Below are 13,801 nucleotides of genomic sequence, written 5' to 3' on the forward strand. Positions count from 1 at the left end.
CCATGGTGGAGAAAGAGCCCTGGGATATTGCTCCTTGCTGCTCTCAGCAGCTGTGTTGGGGCCTGCCTGGGGATGGAAGGAGAGGAGCTTTTCCCCCACCTCTGCCTGGTGGGAGGCCTGTCTCCTGCACAGTGGAGGGCCTAGGTTTCAGATGCTGAAGGTGAGGTCAGAGAGGAACATCTCCGAGGGGTAGTGGGCCTGTCTCCACAGCCTGAGGTGTATGTGTGTGTGGGGATGGGGGAACATCTGTCCTTTTTTTCTCTTTGTCTCCATAGGGAAAAACAAACCATTCTGAACTCCTGGATGTTTTGTCCCATGTCCAGCTGCCTCCCTTATTTGTGGTTTCAGGGGACTAAAAAAAATGGAGAGAGGATGGTTTGGGCTTGGCCAGGTTCAAGGACATTGGTTCTACTTCTGGCTTCATCCAGAATTCCAACTTTTTTGAACTTTGTACTTACTGGCGAGAGAGAGGGCCAGAGGTCATTCTATCCAACCTCCCGTCTCTGAGCGTAGGGACAGACACAGAAGCTTTCCTTTGCTCAGAGACTCCCAGGGCATGAGATGTTCTCCTCTTCTTCCCTATTTACCCTCCTTCCTGTTCTCTAAATACTATCTCTCCACCTGCATTATTGGAGAGGGATTGGTTCTGGGAACCAGAGAAACCTAGAATGATGATGGCAGGTGTTTTGGGGAGCAAAGTAAGGTCATGCTTGGGGGGGGAACAAAAGGCCTGGGGGGGCCCATGGAAAACATGACCCATGACACCTGGCCTCCCTTTACCACCAAGCAAAGAGCTGGCCAGTGGAAACAACCCTGAGGCCTGAGAGTAGGGTGTCCTGTGCCACCCTAGAACCCCACCCTGATGCTCCTGGCAGCTCCCAGTGCCTCTGAGCTCTGCCACCCAGGGCTGCACCAGACAGGGCCAGCCATGGGCAAGCTGCACCCCACCCTTGAGGGGGTGGATGGGCCACCCTGCTGCTTCCATGCCTGGGAAGTTTCAGCCCCAAACAAGCCAGGGGAGACACCCAGCCCTGCTTGCTCCTCCTGGCAGCTGATAAATCATTAGCAGCAGGAAGATTAAGCTCTAAATCCTTACCTGTATTCTATGCTCCTTCTTAGAGTAACGATTGTCTGATTTCACCCTGTAGCTTGCATTGTCCTTCCTGCTGCCTAGCTCGGGGCAGGGAGCTGTGGGGATCTTGGCTAAGGATGAGAAATCTGTCCTATGAATCCAGATGGTCTTTGGCACTTTTCAAATTTGGCCCTAAACTCTCCCCTGGGAGAACTGGACATTGAGTTGTCAACATGGCTACCACTGCCTCTGTCAGATCAAACTCTTCCCTGGTGAACTTCGATTTGAATTTTGTCCTTCATTTCCCAGGGGCTGGGGGATGAATCTGGAGCCTGCCCAGGGGCCTTGTCCTTGGGAACCTGTTCTGTTGGTCCTTTTCTCCATGTCTCCCCAGCACCTGTGGACTCAGCTTCTGCCATATTTATAGGATGAAAGACTTACAGCTGGAAGGGATCATTGAATCCAACTCACCTTCTTTTACAGAGGAGTAAAGTGAGGTTCAGAGAAATTACTTGAATGCCCAGGGTCATACATTTATCAAAGGCAGTATTTGAACTCAAGTCTTCAGCATTCCATCTTTGGTTTATTTTATGCAGCTCTCTAAATGTTCTTAAATCTGTTTCCTATGTGTTTTTTTTCTGTTTTCCCATCCAACTGGGTAGAGTCAGGCTCCCCTAAAGGAGTCTGTGGAGCCTTTGACTGAAGTCCTGAGGAGGTATCTTGCAGTCTGGGGAGAATAAGAGTGAAACGAATGACCAGTGGCTTAACAACATGGGGCAGGGTGCCCAGCTGGTTCTGGGTGGAAGGTGTCTGTGTCATGGATGGAGCTGGGAGAAGGTGGTGAAGCCTCCTCCCTCTACCATCACCAGGCCTATTTTCCACTCCAAATCACACAGCTCCCTGAGCTCATCCTTTGCCTAATTGAAGGCTGTAAGTTCCAGGAAACTGCTCGGTCCTCTTGTTTTCCTGCTGCCCAGGGCTAGTCAGCCAGGATGATTATGCCCTCCTTTGTCTCTGGAGGAGACAATAAAAAAAAAACAAAACACAACAAAACCTCTGCTATGCCTCTGGCCTGGGGCAGCTGGGGAGAGAGAGAAGGACATCATGCCAGGGGGGTCAGAAATTGCTTGTCCTTCTGGGAGCCCTGGGGCTCCATGCAGGAATGAGTGAGGAGACAAATTATACTGTTGAGATTTTGGCTCTGACTTCAAGAATGAGAGAGCCTGGGCCCCACCCCTGGCCTGAGTATAAAGGGGCTGCAGCCTGGGGTCCTGCTGTCCAGTCAGACTGAGTTGAACTGGACACTGAGTTGTCAACATGGCTACCACTACCACTGTCAGACAGTACTCCACTTCTGGGTCCATGAAAGGCATCTGTGGACTGGGTGGCGGTTCCTCCCGAGTGTCTTCAGTCCGGGTTGGGGGGGCCTGCCTTGCTCCGAGCCTCCTGGGGGCCGGCAGCTGTGGGAACATGTCAGTCACCTCATCCCGCTTCACCTCCAGCTTGGGGGGCGGCTATGGCAGTGGCTACAGCTGCAGCCTGGGAGGGGGTTTTGGCACCAGCTATGGCGTAGGGGATGCCCTGCTGGGAGGGAGCGAAAAGGAGACCATGCAGAACCTCAATGACCGCCTGGCCAACTACCTGGACAAGGTGCGTGCCCTGGAGGAGGCCAACACTGACCTGGAGCTGAAGATCCGGGACTGGTACAAGAAGCAGGGTCCTGGGCCTGCCCGTGACTACAGTCCTTACTTCAAGACCATTGAGGACCTGAGGAACAAGGTAGGAGACTGAGGACCAAGGGAACAACACATACCAGTGGGTGGCTTTGGGGAGCTCTCAGCTGTCTCTGACTTCAGTTTCCTATTCTCTGTCCTCTCCCCCAGCATGTCCTTCTCATTCCATTCTCATCCGGAAGGGCCCATTTGCCCGTCTTAGAGTTAATCCTCCCTCCTCCCCTCTCCAGGGAGCCTTCTTGGCTTAACCGCGCCCTTCACTGATCCCTCCTTTATTCTGGGTTTTTTCAGCACCTACATGCCCATGTATTATTCCATTCTCTTGCACTTGTTTGTACCTGGTTTTAAAAAAGTGTTTCCTCTGTCTCTGTCTGGGGTGTGTATATGCTGCTTGTCCCAACAGCAGGAGACCCTCCGGCCTCTCGGTCTGCTGGGGGAGGCCCTGCTTGTCTAGGGGAGCTTCAGGGACGCCCCTCAGGAAGTTCTCAGTCTGATGGGCAGACAGGATACAGTGCCCAGACGCGAGCATAGGTCCCTTCTCCTGTGGCCCAGGAACTCAGACAAGTAACATAACAGATGAGGGCAAATGGACCTGTGGTAGCGAAGGAAACTGCACAGCTGGTAAATCAAGGAAGGCTTTCTGAAAGTAATTTTGGAGCTGGACTTTGGCTGGGGGGGTGGGGTGGGAAGAGGACAGAATCGTAACTTTTGGCTGGACTTGTCCTGTTTCTTGTGCCAAAAAAGACCCAACCTGGCTCTCCTGCTCACCCTGCTGAGGGTCTTGGCTCTGCTCTTCCCACTCACTAGCAGGGCTGAGAATCTCCCTTCTGGAAATGGAGAGGGCCCAAGATGCCAGATCAGATAAGTTAATTAGTCTATTCAAGGGGGAAAACCTCAGGGGGATCCCCCGCTGTTTAGAGCCTTAGTCTGAGCAAAAGGGGCCCTTGTTCAAGGTGCATGTATGTGGGGGGAGCTTCCAGACCCTTGGCCACATTCCAGACGTATAACAACAACAACGATAAAAAAAAAAATTCCCTTCTTTGTGTAGCCTGGATTCTTGCAGGGGCTCTCGTATCTGTTAGCTCATTTCACTTAGCATCACTAGGAAGGAGGTTGGGGGAGGGTGAGGTTCCTCAGGTTGTACAGCTGGAGAAACTGAGATACAGAGAAGTTCATCCTCATAGGATGGCATAGCCCGAGGGCAGAAAGGGACCTCAGAAGCCATCCAAGCCAATAATTAGAACTGAATAGTGATAATAATAATAATAATAATAATAATAATAATAATAATAATAGCTAGCATTTATACAGCACTTTGAGATTTGCAGAGCACACTATGCATGTCCTTGGTAGACCCTCACAATAGCCCCAGGAGGTTGGTGCTATTATTTTGCCCATTTTACAGATGAGGAAACTGAGGCTGAGAGAGGTTTAAGTGACTTGTCCAGGGTCCCACACAGCTAATGAGTGTCTGAGGTAGAATTTTAACTAAGGTCTTCCTGAACTCCAGGTCTAGCACTCTATTCCTTGTGCCACCTAGTTGCCAATCCCCCTCATTTTACAGATGGGGAAACTGAGGCTGAGAGGTTAAGCGACTCAGGTGGTCTTACTCTGAAGCCAGTGCTCCTTCCATTGTACTGTGCTGGTTCAGTGACTTAGAACTTGAAGGAACCCAACGTCCTCATTTTATAGATGAGTCTGTGAAAGGTGAAGTGATTTGATTCTAGAACAGCCCAGAGTAGAATCTAGAACTCCTCTCTTCCTTCCTCTTGTACTTTCTACAACAGCTCAGGTGGCCAGAAAGCCACAGGTGGAGTACTGTCAGTTAAGACTTTTTCCACCAGGAGAAGGCTTGGGAGATGGTGGGGGTAGGGAGTAGGGGGTCATTAGGCCCACCTCAGTAGACTGAGAAGCTGCAGAAGGGCTACCCAAGACTGCTCACTCATCCCACAGCTCCATGTCTGTCTCCTCCCCAGATCCTGGCCGCCACCATTGACAATGCCAGCTTGGTCCTGCAGATCGACAATGCCCGTCTGGCTGCGGATGATTTCCGTACCAAGTGAGTTAGGATTCTGTCGCCAGGGAGAGGGTAAAAGGAGAGGGAAGTCTTCTTGTTAGAGGACAAGTCACAGAGATCTATGAACCTTATGGGTTCGTTAGTGACCTCATCTGTAAAATAAAGGGAACAGAGTAGACTATTTCTTTCTTCTCTAGATTCTGTAATGCTCTGAGTACACAGTGTTAGATGGCTCACCTACTGCAACTCTCCCAGGTATGAGACTGAACTGAACCTGCGTCTGAGCGTGGAGGCTGATATCAATGGCCTACGCAGAGTATTGGATGAGTTGACCCTGGCCAGGGCTGACCTGGAGATGCAGATTGAGAACCTTAAGGAGGAGCTGGCCTACCTCAGGAAGAACCATGAGGAGGTGATATGGGGAGGGATGAAGACAGACTAGGGGTGGAGTGGGGATGCCCAAATAATGGCCCATGGAAGGTGGGGGAGTCTTGGAAGAATTGGAAAGCTTAGATGGGATGGTTCCTTGGTGGGGTGGGGGTGATCCTCCAGGGCCTTCTCAGTCTTTCCATTCCTTGTTCCTTATGTATAATTCAGTCAGAGAAGGAACTCCAGAGAATTACAATGAATAGGCCTGGATTCTTCATCCTATGTCCTTGCCTCCTCAGGTGTTCTAGTTTGGATCCTAGCCCCATTACCTACTGCCTAGCCACAGGTGATAGCAGTGGAGCCTCCCTGTCCCCAGTAAGGGAGATACCTCCGTTCCTCCCCTAAGTCTATCCCTTAGAGCCCCAAGGCATTGCCATAATTAGGAAGGGTTAGCATGAAAAATAGGTAAGGCTGGACTTCAGAAAAGTTGTGACATTTGTACCCGTGCTTGGTGTGCTCGTGTCCTCCCCTCACTGTGCCAAGAACCCCAAGGCAGGCTTTTCTTCCCTGGGCATCAGATCGACCTCCAACCTTTCCTAATCATCTACCATCTCTATTTCTCACTTTCCTCATCAAAAGTCACCCCCTCCACTCCAGGTGATACCTGGTGTCTGGTGTCCAGTTATCTTCAGACCTTGCTCTCTGCCAGGTATTATCTAAGCTAATACAGTTAGTGATAACGGTTAAGCATTAATGGCAGCTAATCCCCAAAGCACTTACACTTTTGCTTTGGAGCTCATTATGTACCTTCTCCAGCACCCCTGCCCCCTGGGCAGACAAACATTCCTGATGGTGCTTGGCTCACACTAAAGTGTGAATGAGTCGGTATTCCTTGAGCCCTTGACTGAAATACTATGGGGAAAGAATCAGTCTTGAAACTGACTGGGGATGGGCTATGAGGGTCTTGCCAGTGAATGTCCCCCAGCCCTGGATAGTGCTGAGGAAACAACATCCCTTCGCCCTGTGTCTGGTGGCATGATTGATGCTACTATTCTTTTCTCTGCCAGGAAATGAATGCCCTTCGTGGCCAAGTTGGTGGAGATGTCAATGTGGAGATGGATGCAGCTCCTGGGGTGGACCTGAGCGGCATCTTATCTGAGATGCGAGACCAGTATGAGAAGATGGCTGAGAAGAACCGCAAGGATGCTGAGGACTGGTTTTTCACAAAGGTGTGTCATTCATTCATTCGTTCATTCATTCATTCGTTCGTTCATTCATTCATTCATTCCACAAATACCTGTTCAATGCCTAACACTTGCAAAAAGCTGAAGGAGACACAAAGATGAAAGAGACACTATCTTTACCCTAAAACAGTTTACTTTCTAATAAAGGAGATGATGTATACACAAATAACAATATACGTCAGAATTTTCAGGAGTATAAGGTAACCATAAGCAAAGTGTCATGAATGTTGAATATCCACCCATCCTCAAAAGCCCAATTCAAATGTCTCCTCCAGGAAGTCTTCCCTGATCCTTTCACGGTAAAGATCCTACCCCCTCAGACCTCACATACTACTTTGTTCTGTACATTTCTAGTATGCTTATGTATTTTTGTTTACATATTATGGTTATATCTAGGTGATGCTGGCCCTGGAGTCAGGAAGACTAAGTTTAATCCAGTTTCAGACACTTACTAGTTGTGTGACACTGGACAAGTCACTTAAACTCTGTTTGCCTCAGTTTCCTCATTTGTGAAATGGGGATAACAACCCTACCTTTCAGGGTTGTTGTGAGGATCAAGTGAGATAATAATAGCAAATTAAATAACATAGTGTTTGGTATAAATGTCAACTATGATGATGATGATGATATCTACTCTCCTTTAAGCTTCATGAAAGTAGATATTGTATTTTATCTGAACTTTGTATCTCCTTAAGATCTATTGTAGGCAGCTGGGTGGTGCAGTGGATAGAGTGCCGGGACTGGAGTTAGGAAGACTCATCTTCCAAAATTCAAATCCTACTTCAGACATTTATTAGCTGTGTGACCTCGGGCAAGTCACTTAACTCTGTTTGCCTCAGTTTCCTCTTCTGTCAAATGAGCTGGAGAAGGAAATGGCAAACCACTCCAGTATCTTTGCCAAGAAAACCCCAAATGGGGTCATGGAGAGTGAGACAGGACTGAAAAATGACTGAACAACAAAAGTGGTAGGAAGCTTGTTGTTATTGTATGTGGATGCATAGTACTCTCTAAAGGGGGTAGGAAAACCTGGAGATCAGAAGTTTTCTAGAGTGGTCAGTGGCTGGGGAGAGGTCAAAGTCTTGTCCCTGTGCCCCTCCACCTCCGGGCTGTCCCCCACCAGGGATGGCCTGTTATGCCAAGGGAACATTCCATTTTAGACGGAGGAGCTGAACCGAGAAGTAGCCACCAACACGGAAGCCCTGCAGAGCAGCAAGACAGAGATCACCGAGCTGAGACGCTCTGTCCAGAACCTGGAGATTGAGCTGCAGTCCCAGCTCAGCATGGTGGGTATTGTACTCTTCACTTCTTGGTCCTACTTCCTCTCCTTCCAAGGCCAGCTTGGGATCATGGCAAAAGCTTATCATCAGAGGACTTGGATAGAAACCCTCTCTCTGCTTTTGCTAACTGCATAACCTTAGGCGATCACTTCTCCTTTCTGGGCCTCAGTTTCCTTATCTGTAAAATGGAGTGGTTGGACTAGATTGACCTTGAGGCTCTTGGTCTATATCCTTGTTGTCCTGTGACCCCTGAGTTGTTTGAGCATGTGCTGGCTGCTGGATCAATGGGCAAAGTGTCCTAGGTTTCATTGCCCACCCAGCTTCCACTCTCCCCCTTGCAGAAAGCTTCCCTGGAGGGCACCCTGGCAGAGACAGAGGCTCGCTATGGGGCCCAGCTGTCCCAACTCCAAGGGCTGATTAGCAGCATTGAGCAGCAGTTGTGTGAGCTCCGCTGCGACATGGAGCGTCAGAACCAGGAGTATAAGATCCTCTTGGATGTGAAGACCCGGCTGGAGCAGGAGATTGCTACCTACCGTCGCCTGCTGGAGGGAGAGGATGCTCAGTGAGTGGCCAGTGGGGAGGGCAGGTGTCTCTGTGAGAGAGTAGGAGAGTTGGGCTAGCTGTCTGGGGCAGGCTGGAGCATAGGCAAGGGGAGAGGGGGGTCCTTCCCAATTACTGATGGTGGATGAACAGATGGACACAAGTATGGGTCCCTGGCTATGTGTGACTAGAGAAGTGGTACCACATGGAAGAAGAGCACTTATTTACACAGACCCCTGGGTTGTTCTTCAACTGGCCTAACAAATTCCTACTTCAGAAACCCTGGCTCCCAATGATGGGGATGGTAGAATTGGGTATATAAGTTCTTGGGGTACGTGTGTATGATTAATTTACATATTATTTGGATAGAATTTACTTGTCTCTATGTATTTAATCCCATTTGCCTCAGTTTCCTCATCTGTAAAATGGGCTGGAGAAGGAAATGGCAAACCACTCCCTTATCTTTGCCAAGAAAACCCTCAGTGGGGTCACGAAGATTCAGACATGAGTGAAATGAATTGAACAATTTAAACAAAAATACATCAGCCCACCAGAAATGTACAGAACAAAGTATTATGCGAGGTCTGGGGTGGAGGAGCATCTTTACCAACTGGAAGGGGGGTGGACAAGGAGAGGCTTTCTGAAGGAGGCATTTTCCCTCCATCACTGTGGCAGGGATCACTGCCAGGATCTTAGTCTCTGAGCTGACACTTTCCTATAGTGGCTCCCTATTGCCCCATTCCCCTGGCACCCCACTGGGCTCATTCTCTATTAAAGCATCTCTGTAGCTTGATCCTTGTTATTATCTGGTCAGGCCATCTGCAATTTAAAAGGTCGTAGGATCATTGGTAGGTGTGAAGCCTGTGTGAAGAACTCCTGGTGTGGAAACTCCACCAATGCAAACTGGCATAATTTCTAATGAAGTCTTCAGGAGTTACCTGGGGTGAGGGGCACTGGGAAGTTAAGTAATTTGCCCATGGTCACAGGTAGTTTGTGTCAGGCACATGACTTGAACTCCAAGGCTGGTACTCTATCCACTATGACATGCTGCCCGAAGGCCAACAGGACCATAGGATATTAAAATGTAAAGAGCCCTTAATGGATCATATGTCCCTTCATTTTACAAATGGGGAAAATGAGGCCTGAGGTAGTTAAGTATCTTATCCAAGGTCATATGGGTATCATATATTACTCTGTTATAAGGTCATAGGCTAGATACAAAGGTTAGAAGGTTGGACTCAATGACCTTTGAGGTCCCTTTTACCTCTAAATATATGATCCTATACTCCTTAGTCTGAGAGGAACCCTGAGAGGTCTTCTGGGTCAGGCCCCAGGCTCCAAGCAGGTACCCTTTTAAACATCTAGGTCTGGTGGCCCATTGTTCTGTTCCTGACAATTTCTACCAATGGAGGCTCTAGCACCCACTTTGATCACTTATGCCTGGGCTTTCTTTCCCTCGTGTTAGAGAAGAAGTGCTTCTTGCTATCCAATCACAATCTCTTTTGTTTTAAAACAGTCCATTTCATTGTGTTTGGTCTCTCCTCGGACTTAAAGAACAACTTACTTAGCTCTTTCCTCATAAAATCTTTCATGAACTTGGAGCCTGCCCTCCCCTATCCTAGTTTGTCACTTTCTTCTCTCTCTCTCTCTCTCTCTCTCTCCTCCTCTCCTCTTTACTCCTCCTCCTCCTTCTTCTCTCTTGTTCTTGCTTGCTCTCACTTTCTTCTCCCCTCCTATCCCCTGCCCTCCCCAGTTTTATTTTTTCACTTGAATGTAACAAACCTCAACTACCTGAGCCCTTCCATGAAGCCATGAGTCTCTATTAATAGTAATAACTAACATTTACATAGCACTTTAAGGTTTGCAAAATGCTTCACAAAAGTTATCTCGTTTAATCCTCACAACAGCCTTGTGAGGTAGATGTATTATTATCCCTATTTAACAGATGAGGAAACTGAGGTTTAGCAATACATAGCTATCAAGCGTCTATGGTCAGATTTGAACTCGGGTGTTTCTGACTCTAGGCCCAGTGCTCTACCCACTGTACCACTCAGTCGCTATTATGTAGTGCTTGATACTGGGCTGCCTTCATTTCCTCCCCTTGGGAACTGATTTTTCTAATTCCCTTCACCTTCCATGTGCCACAGAATCCTTTTACAGATTAGGAAGGTGGGAGGGATAGCAGGGAAGGATGGGGACCTTGGAGCTGAGAAGGGCATCAGAGTATGGTACCCAAGAAGACTTTTCTGGGCCCCCAAACTGGAGTCCTGGAGTCACTGTTTCAATTGGTCCCCTTTTCTCACCCTTACAGCTTGGCTTCCCAATACTCCTCTGCTCTGGGCTCCCAGTCCAGCCGAGATGGTAAGTGAACATTCTGACCTGTTGTACATCTGGACAGCTGGTTGGCATGAGAAGAGAGGGAATGTCTCTGTGAGGGGGTAGGGAATAGTTCTGGTTGGGGAGGCGGGTAGAGGGTGGGGTGGTATGAAGCCTAGAGTCCCCTCTGCTCAGGTGGTCTGGAGACCTTTGCCAAGCAGGTGGGGTGAGAGTGATTACAAGTGAAAAGGGGGTGGGTCTGGCTTCTGGGGCAGGCTTGGGCAGAGACAGGGATTCCCTGCCAGGGCTTTCCTCATTTTGTTTCCTTCCTTTCCTCATTCCCTACCCCTATCCCCTTGCTCCCCTTCTTGCCTACAGCCATAGTGACCAGCCGCCAAGTACGCACCATCATGGAGGAGGTCCAGGATGGGAAAGTAGTCTCTTCAAGGGAGCAGGTCCACCGCTCTACTCACTAAGCCTGCAGCGGGCACCTTGCTGGGCAACATGGAGAAAGGGGGGTATTTCCTCCATCACTGTGGCAGGGGGTCCCTGCCAGTGTCTTGGTCTCTGAGCTAACATTTTCTGGTATTGGTTTCCTGCTGCCCCATTCCCCTACCACCCCATTGGGTTCATGGTCTATTAAAGCTTTTCTGCAACTCAATCCTTGTTATCGTCTGGTTTGGTTATTAGTTGAGGACCCTTTGGCCTCTCCTGCATTGCACTTCAAGACAGAGGGAGATGAGGTCAGAGGCGTGGGGGACGAGGTGGGGGAAGTTTGTATCTTGTCGTGGCTTCTTTTCATAGGTATCTGGCTTGGGTATCGACTTGTCACCCACACACCCAACTAAGCCTGTGTCTATTGCTTACCTGCCAGCTTGAATCACCACCAGTGACTGTGAGGTGGGAGAAGCCCCACCTCCCTACCTGTAAACTGTGACCTCTCTTTGGTGCCCAGGCACCCCTGGAGAACACTGGCCCTTTAAACCCCTGGCCTCTGTGAAAAGATAGAGGCTGAGGCTCCTGCTACAGAGAGAGGGTAGAGCTTGATGATACCGCCCTGACCATTGCAGTAATGTTCTCAACTCCATTTTCCAAACTGTGCCTGATTCGGCACAGAGAAGGAGCTGCAGGGCATTTTCAGAGGGCAGCATTGCCATGTAGGACTGCTGGCTCTTCATCTCCTCACTGGCTGGGTGTGGGTGTGTGTGCCTGCGTGGGGGGCGGCCTGTTTGTTCTTCCTCTCTGGCAGTTCTTGGGCCACTGAGGAATCTCATCTGGCTGAGAATAGGTGACTGTCTGGGCCTGCCTGGAAAGATGGGAAAGCAGCTGGCAGCCCCAGACACGACCACATTCCGCCCAGCCTGCCCGTCCAGGACCCTGGGACCCAGGGCTGGGCCTGGGAAGCTAAAGAAGGGGTGGGGGAGGACACCAACCTTTTTAGGTTTGGAACAGGAGTTCTTAATGTTCTTCGTGTCATGGACTTCTTTGGCAGGTTGATGAATCCTATGAACCCCTTCTTAGAATAATGTTTTTAAATGAACAAAACAGAATATAGACATTTACAAAGGAAATCCATTCTATTGAAACACAGGTATCAAAATATTAAGGGTCCCAAGAACACAGACTTCAGATTAAGAAACCCTGATTTATAGGAAGCAGCGTCTGATCTCTTGGCAATGGTTTGATGGCTGATGGTGAAATTAGGGGGAGATGAGCTCAGAACCTTCTCCTCTCAGGGAGGGTGGGGCCTAGCTGAAATGTTCCTTTGGTTTCTAGCTGATTCAGTGACTTCAGAGTCAAGGCCAGTCCTCACCAGCCCCCCCCCCCCCAAGTCCTTTGAGGCATTCCTAAGTACACAGTTGAAGCTGGGGATGTTTAGTGCCTAGAGGAGACTTCACCACTCATACTAGGGCTCCTAGAATCTACTTGGACCTTGTGTGATCAGGGTAGATGAAGGAGCAACTTCTTCCTCACCGTAACTTTTCTTTCATCCCTTCCCTCTCTTTCTCTCTGCCCATCTCTTTCCTTTCATCCTGGCTAAATGCCTCTTCTCGCTCCCTCCTCCCCAATACATTTAATAAACACTCTTTTTAGCACCCAGGTGGGCTTAGCCCATCTATACTGGAAGTGGGCCTATTGTAAGGACTGCGACCCTGGCATGAGTATGGATCAGGGCAAAGACTGTTTCATTTTTGCCTTTGGGTCCCCAGTGCCTTGCATAGTGTCTGGCATACAGTAGGTGCTTAATAGGTACTGGTTGGTTGATTGATGTCTGTGCCAAGCCTATGATGAGGGATGGATTTGGTACCTTCTCTGGAAATTCAAGAGTTAGACTGGTATGGATGATGGAGGGACTTGGGACTTGGGGTGGAATCTTGGTAGAATGGGGACATGGCCACCAGAGGTCTGCCCTAGGAGATGGTGGCATCCGAGTCATGACCTGGTGTGCTGAATAGAGCATTGCCCCAGGGTGCCGACGTGAAGGGGGTGCTTCGTCTTCAGGAATATGTACTTCCTCCATGGAAGTACCACTGTCCAGGCACTCTGCCTTGTGGTCCCATGCTGGGGTCTGCTCCTGGTGAGGGTTGGTCCATCCCCTCTATTGGGGGCTGTCCTGTCTTCTGTGCCCCTGCCATGTTCTTCCCTCGTCCCAGACCCTGCTCCCGTTGCCCCAGGTGAGCCTAGTCCTACCTATGGCTCTGAAGGGGTAGGGGTGGGCAAGGCTGGGTAGGGGGATTGTTTAAGGTTGACCCTTCTTCAGGTTGTTACCTGGTGGGGCCAGTAAGTGCTGCCTGATTTAAGCAGGGGAAGGGGATGGGGCTTGAGATATTCAACCTCCAGTGTAGGCTCAAGGATTCCCTAGCCACAGCTGGGGTTGGGAGATATTTGGGAATAGATTGGACCAGCCCAGGGGTGAGCCTTCCCTGCTCTTGGCTCACACTGTGGGGCTGTTTTTTCTGGTAGCTGGATGTTTCCTCTTCCTTCCCTATAAGGCAAACCCAACCTAGGGCTGCTCACTGGCAAATCTAGGTCACCTGAGATCCAGTGCCTGGAGTGACACAGCCAGGCCTTCTTGCCTCCTTCCCCTCTTCCTGCTGCTGCTGCTAATGCCTGGGAGGGCCCTCTTGCTCATGACTTCTCTGGAGCTCCTCTTCCTCATTAGGTCATGGGAAAGCATAGCTGGGGGGCCCGGTCCAGCCTGAATCACAGGTGACGGTGTCTGAGCACAGAGA

At 49.6% G+C, this 13,801-nt stretch overlaps 1 protein-coding gene across 1 annotated transcript; it reads left to right on the forward strand.

Annotated features, from left to right (window-relative positions):
• The first annotated feature begins 1,573 nt into the window (after positions 1 to 1,573).
• On the forward strand, positions 1,574 to 11,196 carry LOC114049355 (keratin, type I cytoskeletal 42). The gene is made up of 8 exons (XM_027870637.1): positions 1,574 to 2,851; positions 4,782 to 4,864; positions 5,078 to 5,234; positions 6,259 to 6,420; positions 7,593 to 7,718; positions 8,054 to 8,274; positions 10,564 to 10,613; positions 10,947 to 11,196. The coding sequence occupies exons 1-8, from the start codon at positions 2,390 to 2,392 to the stop codon at positions 11,042 to 11,044; spliced, it is 1,359 nt and encodes a 452-aa protein (XP_027726438.1). The 5' UTR covers positions 1,574 to 2,389; the 3' UTR covers positions 11,045 to 11,196.
• Positions 11,197 to 13,801: the final 2,605 nt, after the last annotated feature.

This window comes from Vombatus ursinus, unplaced genomic scaffold, assembly GCF_900497805.2.
Source record: "Vombatus ursinus unplaced genomic scaffold, bare-nosed wombat genome assembly UNPS02014797.1, whole genome shotgun sequence".
Taxonomy (NCBI): domain Eukaryota; kingdom Metazoa; phylum Chordata; class Mammalia; order Diprotodontia; family Vombatidae; genus Vombatus; species Vombatus ursinus.

What these genes read in the sequence shown, in the direction of transcription:
- LOC114049355 (XM_027870637.1), top strand. Translation starts at nt 2,390, where the DNA reads ATGGCTACCACTACCACTGTCAGACAGTACTCCACTTCTGGGTCCATG. An exon ending in TCAGGAAGAACCATGAGGAG is followed by an intron (nt 5,235 to 6,258) that starts GTGATATGGGGA and finishes TTTCTCTGCCAG; the next exon opens with GAAATGAATGCCCTTCGTGG. An exon ending in TGCAGTCCCAGCTCAGCATG is followed by an intron (nt 7,719 to 8,053) that starts GTGGGTATTGTA and finishes TCCCCCTTGCAG; the next exon opens with AAAGCTTCCCTGGAGGGCAC.